The sequence below is a fragment of the Mercenaria mercenaria genome, chromosome 6 (assembly GCF_021730395.1).
Source record: "Mercenaria mercenaria strain notata chromosome 6, MADL_Memer_1, whole genome shotgun sequence".
Taxonomy (NCBI): Eukaryota; Metazoa; Mollusca; class Bivalvia; order Venerida; family Veneridae; genus Mercenaria; species Mercenaria mercenaria.
In genome coordinates this window covers 64,135,628-64,153,316 of record NC_069366.1, presented here as the reverse complement: position 1 = coordinate 64,153,316, position 17,689 = coordinate 64,135,628, and the positions used below count along the sequence as shown (strand labels likewise).

Sequence of the window (17,689 nt, the reverse complement as noted above, 5' to 3'; positions counted from 1 at the left end):
GGATAACTCAGTTTCGGACTGGACGTTGTTTATAGCAAAGAAAAGCCGGTGCCGATGCAAAGAAACCACCAATATAGCAGATTTCGCAAAAAGTCCGCCGATATGGATATGCACTGTGATAATCGGAAAGGTCGCGATCGTCCTGTTTGTACAAAATGGCATTACAAAAGCTGTTTTGGCAACAATTTTGTCATCATATTTACGAATAGAATGATAAACAAGAGCTGTTGGAGGACAGCAACGCTCGACTATTCAACAGCCTTGTCGATTGAATGAATACGAAAGTCGAAAAAGGGGCATAATTTAAAAAAAGCAAAATAGGGTTATAGAACCTGCATAGTGCTTATCAGCTCATGACATTGGACAAGTGTGTGAAGTTTCAATTCATTCCCATTAGTGGGTACTGAGATACCAGCTTACATACAAAAACTTAACCAAACATTTCTATGTTGAAAAAGGGGCATAATTTTGTAAAAAAGCAAAATAAAGTTATGGGACCTGCTTTGTGCATGTCAGATCATGACAGTGAACAAGTGTGTGAAGTTTCAATCCATTCCAATTAGTGAGTACTGAGATACCAGCTTACATACAAAACCTTAACCAAAAAATTTTAAGTCGAAAAAGGGGCATAATTTTGTAAAAAAGCAAAATAGAGTTATTAAACCTGTGCACTGTAAGTCAGTTTATCACAGTAAATAACTGTGAAGTTTCAATCCATTCCCACAAGTGGTTACTGAGATACCAGCTTGTATACAAAACCTTAACCAAAAATTTCTAAGTCAAAAAAGGGGCATAATTTTGTAAAAAAGCAAAATAGAGTTATGGAACCTGTGCAATGTAAGTCAGTTTATCACAGTGAATAAGTGTGTGAAGTTTCAATCCTTTCCCACAAGTGGTTGCTGAGATACCAGCTTACATACAAAAACTTAACCAAATCGGGACGCCGACGCATGGGCGAGTCCAATAGCTCTACTATTCTATGAATAGTCGAGCTAAAAATGATGCACTTGGAGATAAGTGTTCCTTTAAGCTTTTACGGCGACTCATTTCAACTGGTACATTAGTCATAGAGGATATTACACGAGTTTCTTTTCATTTTGAATTTATTTAACGAGTTTAATAAAACAAAATGCGAGCATTTTATCAGTTATATACAACGAGTTTGGAAAGACATAAATGTAATATTCTTTTTATCAATTGAAAGCTTTTCCTGCTGAAACACAAAATGACGTTAACATTAAAATAAGGTTAAAAATCTCGCGACGTCAAACATATGAAAATAAAATTATATATATGCAGTGTATCAATTATTTCTTGTTCTTGCATTCTTTTTCATACATGGTAGAAAATATATCCAGTCATCGGATAAAACGGAAATAAAATACTGGTTTAAAACAATCGCTTTTCCTGTAAGAATGTCATCAATGCATAAAGTAGGTCGCACTTTAACCAGCAGTTTAACAATTTTCCCAGTTTCGATATGCGTTATTAACACAAATATCATTCAGTGAGGTTTTACGTGTTTCTTCTGATGATCGGCCTTAATTTCTATATCTTTATACAACTTCCAGGCGGACATTTCATTAATTAGATTTAACCGCAAATAGTTTTTGTCAGTCGCGTTTGAAGTTCGACTTATTGTAAAATCGTACCATGGTTTATCATTTGGTCCTATTCTTACCTCTTTCCGTTGTATAAATTCTTTCGTTAGATTAATAAAGTTAAGAACAAAAAGATCACATGTCTCGTGGATTCTTTCATTATTTAACAAGAGTGCCAGACTCACAAAATACGCCCGCCTAAATATCCAGTTGCGCAAGTTCAAGGCCATAATCCAAAAATGCCTGGGGCGATTTGGGTGGTTATCAAGCATTGTCAGCAAGTTTTGTGAAGATCGGATGAAAACTGTTCGACTTAGAGAGCGGAAATGCTGAATTGGCAGTTTTTCGAGTAATTTAAGGGCCATAATCCGAGACTGCCTGGAGCGATTTGGGTAGTTATCGGACTTGGCCGAGATATTATGCTCACAAACATTCAGCAAGTTTGGCGAAGATCGAAATTGGCAGTTTTTCGAGTAATTCAAGGGTCATAATCTAAGAGTGTTAGGGGCGATTTGGATGGTTATCGAACTTGGCCGAGATATTATGCTCACAAACATTGTCAGTAAGTTTGATAAAGATCAAATGAAAACTGTTCGACTTAAAGAGCGGCTATGCTTTCCCGTCGCCACGGGTGTTCACATAATTTACGCCGACGGGCGTATAAAAACTGACCAGTCATACGAGAACGAGTTTACTCAAATGTAAAAAGTCTACTGTGTTGTAACTCTGGGATCCTACGATTGCGTATTTCTACATATTTTTTCATTGGATTTTTTACTTTTGATTACTGACGTCTATCAAAAAGAACAAAATATTTTCATCAAACATTACATTTCCAAATTAACATTTGTTTATACTTCCAAACTTTAACTAAAACAATGAGTCACGAGATCGATGCACACATTGCTGTCTAGAAGCTTCAGTTTGTTGATTTTCTTGTGCTTAAAGTGATACTGAACAACTGAAACCATCCAGTTACCTTTTTATTTTTTTACGGTTGTTAAAAATCAAGCTGCCTCTTCACATATTGTCCGCATCTCCTCCCAATAAGAACCACAATCATATTCACAAAAATACTAAGGGTAAATTCTTTGTTGGTGAAGTTTGCGTACATCTAGTTGCTACGTACTGTATATACCTTACACTGACCGAAATATCGTATCACGAGAACAACTAACGTTTGCGTAGGAAATATTAAAAAAAAAGATCCGTCCAATTTCCGACAAACCTGCCAAAAGTAAAGTCAAAATTAATGGTAGTATCTTGGATATCAATTTGCGAGATTTTGTTAATAGAAAAAATGTATTTTTGTCAATTCTCCCCACTCTTTTCTTTTAAGATACTGTACCGTTTGGGGAAGTAATCGTTGTGTATAGTCTTAAATTGTTTCTATAGCGAGTGTTTAACTACTGAACCAAATAGTCCCAAAACCAGTTCTAAGAAATCTCGATGCACTTTTCCTCTTCTATGGTGCAAGATGTTAAGGTGTATAATATATTGCCCGTTTTCTCTATTCTGCCTCGTAATCCGCGGCCACGGCCTTCCTTCCAAGAATATCATTAATTTGATTCTTAAAATGCTCCTTCGCATCGGGATCATCGCTCCATTCTACAACTTTATTCCTTCTCATAGTATGGGCGATCCGCTTTGGAATCCTTTCAGGAAGACCCTTTTCAATATGGACTACAATGATTTCTTCAAGTTTACGATCATACATCCTTTCTGCAGCCAGATCATATTCAAACATGTGCATTGGGCTCTGCAGATAGTTGCTGCTCAGGATAACGATTACCTTGCGACTGATGACCATATTCTCAAAGATGTTTCCGGCCACTGAACGACCTAAAGATAAGAAAACAATATATTTTTCAGTAAAGCTGATGTATATTTCCCAAAAGGAGAGATAATGAAGTATTTTTACAGCTAAAGTGTATTTCAAGCAATCAATTTCAAATAATTGTACACAAAAGGGAGATAAATATATTTTATACATGTATTCAAGACCGAGTTATGTTTCTTGCGCTGCATTTTCTAGACTACATCAAGTTTTATAAAATTCTACTCAGTACTAGAAAATACAAAATGTAATAGATATAAAAAAGGGTCTACAAATAATTCATTTTCTAAGATGGATTCATGCCACATGACTGCCTTATACATGTATCAGTAATTCAAGTTCCTTGAAAGTACGTTCAATATTTCTCCACAGTAATATACATAATGGGAGATTAATCCATAATCATCTAAGACAATATTATAGACAAATCGAGCATTAATCAGTTTTTAAGATAGATTTATGTCACATGACTCATTGCCTAACATCAGTAATTCAAGTTCCTTATAATAAACAAAATGGGAGATTAATCAATAATCATCTATAGATGACGATATTATAGACAAATAAATCATTAATTCGTTTTTAAGATGGATTTATGTCACATGATCTACGATGATCTCACATTGCATCTGGCATTTTCTTACGGTGTCAAACATCACCATGTATAGTGTCCTACTATTATTTTCACAAGTTCAAAACGATTTTGTTAAGGATAAAATTGTGAAAAATTAAAAATGAGATAGACTGAAACTTCATCAAAAAAGAGTTACGGTTCTTGCTAATGTAGTGCTATAAGTTACATGTTTTTTTTTGGCGACTGGATGCAGGATATACATTGTCCAGGAAATACTTATCGGACAAGAGCAAAGATCGAGCCTGATATGAAGTATAGCCAGTGTCTGGTCACAAGCAAGTCATAATTTACGCGCTAAAATGTACATTTGGATTTCAGGTTTTTTTTCTTTCTAATGTTTCCATTTCTAAGGTTAATAGATCTATTTAAACTGTAGAAAAAAGAACAGGCGAGTGATTCATCACATGCTGTTATAACAATTATGCCAATATCGTTTGAAAACGAAGCAAAACTATGAATGTTGCAATTTCCCGCTTTTCCATGGTTGATTTGTGCATTGAGTAACTAGTAAACTTTTTTACCTGGCGCCGAATCCCTCTCTTCAAAATAGAGAGAAAATTGTCCCCCAAACGGGCGGTCCTCGTCTATCTGTCCTCGATCAACACCCGGCAGCAGGCTTGTCAATACCCAGTTTTTGTCTTCCTCTGCGCACGAGATGTAGGCGTCAAATATTCCCCCGCCATCCTCCGCGTCAATGGCGCCGTAATTACCACGTCCGTCTGCAGCACCGAATTTCCGGGTCTTCCTTCTTCGTGTCATTTTGTAGAAAAATAGTTTGACCCGCCAACGTTTACGGTAAGTAAATCCCGATATGATTATAACAATCACAACTGCAATCGCACTAGCTATCAGAATGTACCACCATTTTATAAAGAAGCAGTTGATTTTAGTCTTGTCGAATGAAAGCAATGCCTTTCCCGCCCAGTCATGTGGTCCATTACACCGGTAAGATGCATTGTTTGCCAGCACGATACTTGTTTTATTCATCCAATCACGGAACCAGCGTAAGTCACAGTTACAGGCAAAGGGGTTTCCGGTGAGATTCAAACTTTTCATAGCGGTGAAATCCTGGAGATTTTCTTTCTTCAGTGTGGCAACGAGGTTGTTTGTCAGATCTAGCACTTGGAGGTTCTGAGTTGCTTTGAAGAGATTCGAGCCCCATCCGGTGATTTTATTGTTTGTAAGATTTAGAAATACAAGCGAAGTAAGGTCTTGGAACGAAGGGTCAGGAATGGCGACGAGTCTGTTATTCATTAAATTCAGTTCCTCAAGTTTTACTAGTCCCTTAAACAATCCGCCCCCGAAGTCGCCAGAGAGCAGGTCTCCTAGTAAGTTATTTTCCAAATGCAGATACTTCATGGAAAGTGTATACTGGAAGATGTCCGGCTGTATGTAAGTCATCTTGTTGTTGGCTAGATTCAAATAGACGAGCGACCCAAATGATGAAAATCTTCCTTTGGAGTTCTGAATAGACGCCAAGTTGTTGTTCTCCAGGTCTAGTGATATCAACCGTACAAGCGGATCAAACACTTTACCTGGCAAGGTTGCAATGAAATTATTGTACAGAGACAATTTGTTAAGTTGCAGGAGACCCAGAAATGAATCTTCTTCCAAGGTTTGAATCTTGTTGTAGCGAATGCGCAGTTCCTGCAGATAAGCCATGTTAATGAATGATTTGTCACCAATTGCTGTGATTTCATTACTATCCAGATAAAGATAGATAAGGGAGGTTGGTAGATTCTTCGGCACGTTTATCAGTTTGTTTCTGTTCAGTATAAGTATGGTCAGTTTATCCAATCCTTCGAAAGACGCTGGGGATGTCCGCTCAATCTGACAACTGGTGAGGTCCAGATGCAGAAGCTGATTAAGCCCAGAAAACACCTTGTTTGGTAATGTTGAGATTTTATTTGACCGCATATTTAAGGTAGTTATTGAAGTATTCTTCAAAAGTTCAAATGTATTTTCGAGAAGTACACCATTCAGCTGAATACCTGATATGTCGAGGGAAACCATATTCTTTCCTTTCAAGCTTTCAATTGCCGTCCGCAGCGCCTGTGCATTTAACGGATTGGATCCAAGTTTCAGGGACGTTATTGAACCAAGAGGTAAAAATGTTCCAGGGTCAATTCTTTCTAGTGCATTTCTTGACAAATATAGGCTAGATACAGACTTATTGCGTAATGCTTCGAACGTGTCATTGCTTAGAATTTTGATATTGTTGTTACTTAAGCCAATGGACAACTGCTTTTTGATAGTTCTAAAACAAGCAGGAAAAGTGGCATTAATGATGTCATTCCCTTCCAAAATTAGTTTCTTTAGATTTGTCATGTTCCCTAATGGCGGTATCTCTGTCAAAGCGTTAGACTGAAGATAAAGACTTTCCAGAGATTCTGTTCCAACAAAAGCTAACTCGTTGATTTTTTGGATGGGGTTCGTAATAAGATACAAAATCTTCAGACTTCTCATGTCTGAAAACGCGTTTTCGCCAACAGTAATAAGCTTGTTTTCTCGTAGGTCCAACTGATCCAGATTTGAAAGGTTCCGAAATGCGTGCGGTTGAATAACATTGATCTTGTTCCGCTCGAGCTGCAGACGTTCTAATTTTGGAAACGAGGCAAATGCTCCTGTACTGATATTCGTTAGTTGGTTATAGCCAAGGTAGAGTTTTACGACCGATGGTGGAATATTTTTCGGTATAGATGTCAAATGTTTTCCCTCGCAGTTAACAGACGTCTTGTCCTTGTTGCAGAAACAAATCGGTAGTCCCGGGCAACTGTCGTCTGCTAGAACCGTCGTTGCAGCAACAATGAATAGAAGTGGTAGCAAAGGTGTCATTCTGATCTGCAATGAAATGTCAAGAACCCTGCTTTCATATCGTATAAAACCAAATACTCCAAGAGTTAGTACAATTTGTCAGTCGAAAATAAGAACAGATGCGAATTAGACTGAGAAGCAAGCAAGGGAGGCCTCAGTGACCGAGTGGTAAGATCGCCGGCTTCAAATCGCTTAAACCTCTCACCACGTCGGATTAGTTCGAAACATAGCTTGGGGTGTAGAGTTCTTTAATGCGATGAAAGGTTGGTGAGTTCTACCTAGCCATCCGCCCATGTCTGAAATACTGCCCGAAGGCATCTGCGGGATTTCTCTATCAAAAGCTTGCAAGTCGCTATCTGACCTATAATCGTGTCAGTATGACAAAATAAAGTGATTACACACCCCGTCCCCTTGCACACACACACGCACGCACGCACGGTCCTCTTAGTATGAAAATATTAAAAATCGGAGTATTTCTATTTCATTTCAATATAACTTCTACATTTACAAGTGCATTCGCGTGCAGCTTCCGAATTTATTAATTTCCTACATACAGTTAAACTTGTGGAGGTAATTCTTGTATCAATTGGTAAAATCTTTGGCAAGTATAATACAATAGTTCATATATTCCTATCATTTCTCAGGCAAAGTATATCTATAAAATTCACACTAATGCTAAAATAATGCAGGGCCGCGAACAAGGATAAGAAAACTTAAATTTTAAAAATTATCTCCAGCGAAAATCTAGCATGTATACTCAGTGCATACCTGATCAGTTGTTAAAGTTTCAAACAATCCATTACCCGAATGAAATCTGATTACCCCCCCTTTAAGTATAGGTTATAGATCATTTATTGAACTTCTAATGCAATTAAGTTTGCCGAAACGGAGCGTAGCGTAGTGTGCATTTAGAAGTTCAATAAGTGTATCTATAACCGGCTTATAGTTTAACGCCCCGTTTCATTTAACTGACAGGTCAAAACCGCAAAAAGTTCTCTGAAGTAAACTAACCACGCCTTCTGTTAATTCATAGGCTAGTCTTATCTTCACTCATGGTGGAGAAGTACATGTTTACTACAACTTTATACAAGGTCATTTTAGTGCCAACCTTTAGCAAAACAGCGGTTGATCCAGCGCTGGATTTTAATTTAGTTTATATCATAAATACATCAGTCTTATCGAGTAGTTTGTGGAACACAATTTTATATTCTTATTCAATGGAAATATAATATGCAGGTTTAACTCGTAATGATCTAACAGTACAATTCAAGCAACTACATGTATAAATAAAACAAGACAAAGTAGAATTTAAGTGCACCCTGGTTTATTTTTAGACCAGTAGAGGTAATGAAAGGTGCAGAAAGGTCAAACTTGAATTATGAAAGTACAGCTTGCATTAAAATATTTGAGCCGCGCCAGACGTCTGGTCAGAATTTCAAAGCCTATTGTAATTAGAGAAACTGTTAGCGAACAGCATGGAACCTGACCAGACTGTGCGGATGCGCAGGCTGGTCTGGATCCATGCTGCACTAGATCTATGTTGGTTTTCACATGGCACAGCTCATTTATCTATTTGGTCCGTTTATTACATAGACACATTACTTGTATGCAGTCCCTGCTTTGTTAATTGCTCCGCCTCCTAGAATGTGGGAAATCCATAATAGGCGGAACAATGAATACTCATTAATTTTGAACTACTTCATAATTAAGTGGATCAGATACAATATGAAAATAAATTGGTTACTTTTTAGCTCACCTGTCACAAAGTGACAAGGTGAGCTTTTGTGATCGCGCGGTGTCCGTCGTCCGTCCGTGCGTCCGTAAACTTTTGCTTGTGACCACTCTAGAGGTCACATTTTTCATGGGATCTTTATGAAAATTGGTCAGAATGTTCATCTTGATGATATCTAGGTCAAGTTCGAAACTGGGTCACGTGCGGTCAAAAACTAGGTCAATAGGTCTAAAAATAGAAAAACCTTGTGACCACTCTCGAGGTCACATTTTTCATGGGATCTTCATGAAAATTAATCAGAATGTTCATCTTGATGATATCTAGGTCAAGTTCGAAACTGGGTCATGTGCGGTAAAAAACTAGGTCAGTAGGTCTAAAAATAGAAAAACCTTGTGACCACTCTAAAGGTCACATTTTTCGTGGGATCTTTATGAAAGTTGGTCAGAATGTTCATCTTGATGATATCTAGGTCAAGTTTGAAACTGGGTCACGTGCCATCAAAAACTAGGTCAGTAGGTCTAAAAATAGAAAAACCTTGTGACCTCTCTAGATGCCATATATTTCATAAGATCTTCATGAAAATTGGTCAGAACATTCATCTTGATGATATCTAGGTCAAGTTCGAAACTCGGTCACGTGCCTTCAAAAACTAGGTCAGTAGGTCAAATATTAGAAAAACGTTGTGACCTCTCTAAAGGCCATATTTTTCATTGGATCTGTATGAAAATTGGTTTGAATGTTCATCTTGATGATATCTAGGTCAAGTTCGAAACTGGGTCACGTGCGGTCAAAAACTAGGTCAGTAGGTCTAAAAATAGAAAAACCTTGTGACCTCTCTAGAGGCCATATATTTCATGACACCTTCATGAAAATTGGTCAGAACATTCACCTTGATGATATCTAGGTCAAGTTCGAAACTCGGTCACGTGTCATGAAAAACTAGGTCAGTAGGTCAAATAATAGAAAAACCTTGTGACCTCTCTAAAGGCCATAGTTTTCATTGGATCTGTATGAAAATTGGTCTGAATGTTCATCTTGATGATATCTAGGTCAAGTTCGAAACAGGGTCATGTGCGGTCAAAAACTAGGCCAGTAGGTCTAAAAATAGAAAAACCTTGTGACCTCTCTAGGGGCCATACTTGTGAATGGATCTCCATAAAATTGGTCAGAATGTTCACCTTGATGATATCTAGGCCAAGTTTGAAACTGGGTCACCTGCCATAAAAAAACTAGGTCAGTAGGTCAAATAATAAAAAACCTTGTGACCTCTCTAGAGGCCATACTTTTCATGGGATCTGTATGAAAGTTGGTCTGAATGTTCATCTTGATGATATCTAGGTCAAGTTTGAAACTGAGTCAACTGTGGTCAAAAACTAGGTCAGTAGGTCTAAAATTATTAAAATCTTTTGACCTCTCTAGAGGCCATATATTTCACAAGATCTTCATGAAAATTGGTCAGAACATTCACCTTGATGATATCTAGGTCAAGTTCGAAACTCGGTCACGTGCCATGAAAAACTAGGCCAGTAGGTCAAATAATAGAAAAACCTTGTGACCTCTCTAAAGGCCATAGTTTTCATTGGATCTGTATGAAAATTGGTCTGAATGTTCATCTTGATGATATCTAGGTCAAGTTCGAAACAGGGTCATGTGCGGTCAAAAACTAGGCCAGTAGGTCAAAAAATAGAAAAACCTTGTGACCTCTCTAGAGGCCATACTTGTGAATGGATCTCCATAAAATTGGTCAGAATGTTCACCTTGATGATATCTAGGCCAAGTTTGAAACTGGGTCACCTGCTATAAAAAACTAGGTCAGTAGGTCAAATAATAAAAAACCTTGTGACCTCTCTAGAGGCCATACTTTTCATGGGATCTGTATGAAAGTTGGTCTGAATGTTCATCTTGATGATATCTAGGTCAAGTTTGAAACTGAGTCAACTGTGGTCAAAAATAGGTCAGTAGGTCTAAAATTATTAAAATCTTTGACCTCTCTAGAGGCCATATTTTCAATGGATCTTTATGAAAATGATCTGAATGTTCACCTTGATGATATTAGGTCAGTTTCGAAACTGGGTCACGTGCGGTCAAAAACTAGGCCAGTAGGTATAAAAATAGAAAAACCTTGTGACCTCTCTAGAGGCCATATTTTTCATGAGATCTTCATGAAAATTAGTGAGAATGTTCACCTTGATGATATCTAGGTAAAGCTCAAAACAGGGTCACGTACGTTCGAAAACTAGGTCAATAGGTCAAATAATAGAAAAACCTAGAAACCATATTTTTCAATGGATCTTCATGAAAATTGGTCAGAATTTTTATCTTGATAATATCTATCTAGGTCAAGTTCAAAACTGGGTCACATGAGCTCAAAAACTAGGTCACTATATCAAATAATAGAGAAAACGACGTCATACTCAAAACTGGGTCATGTGGGAAGAGGTGAGCGATTCAGGACCATCATGGTCCTCTTGTTTGAAAATCCCTCGCTTGTCATTGGATAAAAACGATGGTTGAACTATAACAAACAGTATAAAGCATTACCTTTTACATGGTGCATGATTATCATGTAAGAATTCAAATGAATTATCTACCTATATCTATAGTAGGTAAAAAAAAATAATGATAAGTTCTTAAGTTTTAAAAAAAAACAGAAACTTTAAGTACTCATGCAACATATTAAAGACGTCTTTGTAGCATAATGCTTAATCAGCAAAATTCTATAGCAGATGAAATTCGATGAGATACACACTATAACGAGATTGCATTGCTATTCAAGAAATATAGTTAATATAAAAGTAATTAAAACAAACATAATTTACGAAACTGATAATAAAATACACAAATACGTACTTTTTAATTGAGAAAATAAATGTCGTGAACTGATTAGCAATGTTTTCACAAATGTTGATAAGGATTGTCAGTACAAAAGGTAAGTACTAGACATGCCGAGAAGTTGGCCTATTTATTGAGATTTTTATAATATCATTGATAAAACTGTTACCCCTTTAAAATCGGGAGAATATCCGTATGTATGGTCTGCAATCCAAATATTTCCACAAATGTTTCTGTGATATAAGAGATGTATAAACGACACTAACCTTGCACGTAGAGGTCTACAAACGTACACATTAATGAGTTCAAAAATCGTTTGAAGTAACCTTTCCGATTACCGGTAACAGATTAGACCATATTGATCATGTCAAGTGGTTCAAATATTTTCGTCCGTACGGTAGACTCGATCAAAACCACCAAGGATACTAGGTAAAACATTTCAGCTCAGAGATGTTTATATGCTGTTACCAGGTTACGGATCTCTGAACGCGTGCTTATATGCTAGATATATACTGAAATCCGAAGTATTATTACCACAAAATACATTTGTAGTTAGAGAAAATATAGTTATATAAAACACTTACAACTGCATTAGTCCTTTTGCATGATAATCCTTTCGTAAAACGTGGGTGTTATGACATCTGGATTTACTATGAGTAATCACTGTTTTCCGAAAATGAAAATAGGTTTTCTGGTACCCCTTGCGCAACTTTAGATTACGTCAAAACTTGTAATATATCGGTAACAAGCGGAAACGGTTTTCAGTTGGATTTCCCAGCAATTTCCATAATTTATTCTGAATGAAAAAAATATTAGTTATGACACATATGTGATTTCCGGTGTCCGCGTTAACTACCATCGGCAAATTAACATTTAACTTTCGCTTGAAATAAATTAATCTCTCTTTAAATTAATGAATTGATATCATTTGTAAAAAAAAAATCGGCAAGTACTGAACGTAAAGTAAGAAAATAAGAATATTTATATGTCTTATAAAATAGGCATTTTATCATGTTCAGTGTTCCATCATGCACCTTCATGTGAAAACGACAATTGGATTTATTAAATGAGCCGTTTAATATGAATCTTTAGATAACTAAGTTTTGTCAGATTACTACACGTAGCAAATATTCAAGTATATGAACGATGAATGATCTTGTTTATCCTTATTCTAACACTGTTCAAATTTATGTATTTCATATCCCAAAAGCTTCGCATGGGTGCGAGTTGTGATCTTGTCTAATTAAGAATAATTTGTATAAGTTAGAAGTGAATTGCTCACGGATGCTGTGTAAAATTTATGCAAAGGCTTCCTAGAGCTACTTAAAATGACGCTTCATTGCATGTACATGGAGTTTTCTTACCTATAGAGACTGAAATTGATGAGAAAACTATTAAGCAAACAGTGTCTCCTTCAGCCTGATATCATTAAAGTCGTGTTCGTAAATCGACTAATTGCATTTTAAACAATATCTCTGTTCTGTTACATGATTCATTCCTGGATTAATTTGTATCGGTATAGGAAAGTTTTGGGTTCTTTCAGTGTGTACTTGGAAATAATTTAAAATAGTATCAAATTTGTTTTCCAGGGTCAATATCTTCAGCATATTGAATCAAGGTCGATACAAGATACAAGATACTTTATTATACGATACATAATTATAACAAGTATTAATATATTTAGCTATTTTCCGACAAACATAATAATGGTTTTGAGCATAATTAAAACATCTACTTAAAGTAAAATATTAAGAGATTTAGATTAAACTACTAGTATCTATGACAAGGTTAAAGGTATACATATGACAGCTTGAAGCATTGAAAGCATAAAAATTAATAAACATGAGTAATTATTAATACGTATAATAAAAAGTTGGAATTGCACCATGTGCATATAAAATAGAGATATTGAATATAGACTTTTGTGCTGCTTAGCCTGTATTATATCTGATAACATGCGTAACACTGATAAAATGACGGCCAAGGAACAAAATTTGACAGAAAATTCGAAGTAAGTGACATTTATACGTAACCGTTTTTTTTTAATATCATGCATAATGCAGGCTAAGCACCACAAAAACCTCTTTCCGACGGTTTATCTCCCAAAGTTAAAGCTTTGCTAGTTTCTTAGATTACTTCGAGGTTTTGAGCGAGTCGGTAAAACGTTACGTTGCTTTTCACGTTTAACAAAACCAAAGATTTCTAGAAGGTAAGGCTAATGTGTGTTTACTCAAAGCAAAAACACATATTGTTTGTCATTATTTTGATACTTCATCTAAAAACTAGAAGAATATTAATGTAAATAAAAAAACTGGTGCGTTGCACGCAAATATTTTCTGACTAAAGATGATGCTTAACACGAACGCTTAGTTTTTTTTTATTAGATGGATACATCGTGTTCTTGTTTTTATACTACACTTCATATTTCGAAAAAATATTACTTAAAATTCCCAGTCTTCAATAAAACATACATGTATGTGTATATACTAACATGGAACAAGAGCGCTACATTTGGAAAAAGAAACGTCATCTGTTTTTAGAACTACAACTGGGTCCTTAAATAATTATAAAGGAGTGGAGGAACATGTGAATGAAACAGTTCTCAAGTCTTACCAGCATATATAAATTTTATTCCTTTTGTGGTTGGATGTGTTAAAGTTATGTTTTTATCAATCTAACTTCCGAAAACATATACTTATGACATAGTTTATAGCAAAAGAGTGTTTTATCACTATTTATGCACGATGGGCGGTTATACGTCAGGCGTAATAATATCACGACGGCACAGCCCGAGTGAAATTATTTGTACGACGTAAGTACCGGCCGAGTGTGTAAAATTTTGAATTTATGTTAAGGACACATCTTTAGTTCAGAATATGTGAAAAACTCAGTTTCCATAAAAATGTCATTTGGGTGTTTTTGCTGAAGGCAACGTTCCTGTAAAAACAAACAGCAAATGAATGTAAATTCATATAAATTTCAATGTTGAAGAACGTATCAAAAGAAACATTCGTGTTAAGCATCATTTCTTTACTAAGAAAATATTTATGTGTAACGAACATTTTAATCATTTTCATTGACATCTTTCAGCAAAGGCATGAACAATTCCTTCTTGAAATCATTATTTTTGATAAATTGTTATACGTGCAAAGCAAGATAACATTTTATTTAGAAAAAAATCTCGACTCGCTCAAAACCTCGAGGTAATCTAAGAAACTAGCAAGGCTATGAAAATGGGAGACCGTCGGAAAGAGATTTTTGTGTTGCTTAGCTTGCACTATGTCTGAAAAATTGGTTACGTATAAATGTTACCACTAACCTCCCATTTTCCGTGAAATTTGGCTCTGTCGCCGCCATTTTATCAGTGTTACACATCTTTTGATGTCATGTGTTTCCCCACACTGGAGCTGTAAACTTTGACTGGCCAGACATCTATAGTTGTATCGGTACTGCATTTTACTAGTAGGGGCTATAGCACCTTAATTTGCTATGAATTCTGACTGGCCTGACCAGTGTTTATTCAGACTAGATTTGAAACAGTTGAGTGTTGGTGCTTCAGTTATTCTTGTAGAGTGCATGTGTATTCCATGTGTCAACAACCCTATGACTGCGTTTTTTTTTCTTGTGTTTAATTTGGCTCTAGGCTTGAATAGATTCTGTGTGTTCCCCCTTGTACTAGTTCTGATAATGAAGTTTTATTAAGTTCATGCCTAAGTTTGTATATTTCAATGACATCTGCTCTAGTTCTCCTTTATTCTAACGTCGGCAACCCAAATCGGATTAACCTGTCGCAGTACTCCAGTACTTGAAGTTCATGAAGCATCATTGTGGCCAAGTCCAGCAGATAAAGTTAAGGGAACATAATTTTTTAAGAATATCGATTTTCAGATTATTCAGTATCATGAGACTTTAAGACATCAAATTTACATACTAAACATAAAGCTACTGGTTGGTATTCACTAAAAAAACTTTCTCATAGTACAATACATTACAAAGATAGTAGTTGCCTGCAATGGAATCTATATTTGATGGTCTTTTATTCAGGTACAGGCGAATGTCTAAAAATAGCAGATGTTTCTTGTATCCAGAATTGTCCCCTTATACCGTAAAGCAGATTGGCTCAAGTTTCAGCAATTTACTGAATCTTAAGCTCAATCCTTATTCACAGGTTACAACACAAAGTCAGTAAAGGACTTATGATCAGAATTTAAGGAAGTCCTTCATGAAGGTATGAAACTATTCATCCCAACTAAAAGAATAGGTTCAAAGCTAACACTTCCCTGGATTACCCAAAGTATAAAACGCCAAATAAGAAAAAGGAACAGCTAGGTTATATCAAAAGCTCAAACAGAATACCAGTCAACAGGTCAAGAAACACTATAACAATTTCAGAAATCAAGTCCACAGAAGCATCAAACAGGCATATAATGGTTACATAGAACATATTCTGGAATTCCAAACTGGTCACACAGATTTAGATAACGCCCTAACTGGTCAAAACTTTTCCCGTAATAAATTATTCTCCCTTACAAAGAGTGCAAAACAGGACTCCCAGGGTATGTTTCCACTGTTAGAGAATGGCGAACTCTATACAGATAGTAAGGCCAAAGCAGATGCATTAAATCGCCAGTTTCAGTCAGTATTTACACCAATGTCCCCTCTAAAACTAGGTCAACTATGTAAAATGAAAGTACAATCCCACCTTAGCAATGCCCTACCCCAAAGCCTAAGGTGTAATTACCCATTAATGTCAAACGTCACTGTTGATGTTAAAGGCGTCCAAAAATTATTTTCAACCCTTAAAACTGACAAAGCTTGTGGCCCAGATGGTTTAAAACCAATTGTCCTTAAAAATTTGAGTGTCCAAATTGCCCCACTAGTTACAAAGTTATTTCAAACGTCCCTTGACACTGATACCATCCCAGCTGACTTGTCTACAGCAAACGTCACTCCTCTTTTTAAAAAGAGGGTAAAGGTAACCCAGCCAACTATCGGCCAATTTCTTTGACATGTGTTCTCTGTAAACTGTTAGAACACATTGTTGCATCCAATATCACAAAGCACTTCAAGGTCTACAATATTCTCTATGACCTACAGCACGGTTTTAGGGAAAAAGGTCATGCGAAACTCAGCTATTAGAACTAGGGGAAGATCTGTCAAGAAACCTAATCCAAGGTCACCAAACAGACTTAGTACTGTTAGATTTGTCGAAAGCGTTCGATAAGGTCAACCACCTGAAACTTCTCTTTAAACTTCACCAACATGGCGTTCAGGGCAACACTTTGCAATGGGTCAAATCTTTCCTAATAGGCCGGCACCAGTCAGTCTTAGTTGATGGAGAGACTTCTGATGAAGTCCCAGTTACATATGAAGTACCCCAAGGTTCTGTTTTAGGCCTTCTTCTCTTCTTACTTTATATAAATGACCTGCCCGAAAATCTAGTTTCACAGGTCCGGTTATTTGCTGACGACACTGCTGTTTACATCACCGCCAAAAACTCTTCCCATGAAAGTATCCTTCAACAAGACCTTAACAGGTTACAGGTCTGGGAAAGGAAATGGGACATGGAGTTTAACCCATCAAAATGCACAGTGATCAATATCACGAGGTCAAAAAACCCATTTAGGTCCAAATCCTTGAAACAGTAAGTGATGCCATTTATCTTGGAGTCTTAACTGGAACAAACATGTTAACCAGGTCACCTCCAAATCAAATCAAACCTTTGACTTCCTGAAAAGGAACATCCCACTAATAACCCGTAATTAAAAACTTGCTTACAAAACTCTAGTCAGACTCCAGCTCTGTTTGGAGTCCATATACCAAACAAAACATTCATAAAATTGAATTGGTTCAGCGCAGGGCCGCGCGATGGGTTTCAAACGATTACTCCACATACAGCAGTGTCTCCCAAATGTTAATTAAACTGGGGTTGCGTTCGCTTGAACACAGAAGATCTGATAGCAGGTTATTAATGTTCTACAAAATTATGAATGGACTGGTTGCAGTGCCCATGCTCCCTTATGTTTTACCCCCTATCCGCTTCACAAGACATATGCACCCATTGCCTTACAAGCAGATCATAACAGCCTGTAATTATTACCAATTCTCCTTCTTTCCAACTTCTATAGTCCTATGGAACTCTCTCCCGGCCGAGGTTGTGCATGTCCCTACCATAGAACAATTCAGACAGAGAGTGACCAAATGTTCTTACACGATATAAAGTGAAGAATGCTGTTTTT

At 36.5% G+C, this 17,689-nt stretch overlaps 1 protein-coding gene across 2 annotated transcripts; it reads right to left on the bottom strand.

The window, feature by feature from the left end:
• Positions 1-1,087: 1,087 nt before the first annotated feature.
• Positions 1,088-12,263, bottom strand: LOC123548580 (slit homolog 3 protein-like). 2 transcript variants are annotated; one of them, XM_045335953.2, is made up of 3 exons: positions 12,035-12,263; positions 4,594-6,913; positions 1,088-3,443 (listed from the first exon to the last, which is right to left on the bottom strand). In XM_045335953.2, exons 2-3 carry the CDS (start codon positions 6,905-6,907, stop codon positions 3,112-3,114), a joined length of 2,646 nt encoding a protein of 881 aa, XP_045191888.2. In that variant the 5' UTR covers positions 6,908-6,913; positions 12,035-12,263; the 3' UTR covers positions 1,088-3,111. The 2 variants fall into 2 exon arrangements, with proteins under 2 accessions (XP_045191888.2, XP_045191889.2); XM_045335954.2 differs by lacking the exon at positions 12,035-12,263 and adding an exon at positions 11,717-11,874.
• Between the last annotated feature and the right edge of the window lie 5,426 nt (positions 12,264-17,689).

Excerpts from the sequence above, each read along its gene's own strand:
- LOC123548580 (XM_045335953.2), bottom strand. The coding sequence starts at position 6,907 with ATGACACCTTTGCTACCACTTCTATTCATTGTTGCTGCAACGACGGTT. Across the intron at positions 3,444-4,593 it reads AGAGAGGGATTCGGCGCCAG|GTCGTTCAGTGGCCGGAAAC; the intron begins GTAAAAAAGTTT and ends TCTTATCTTTAG.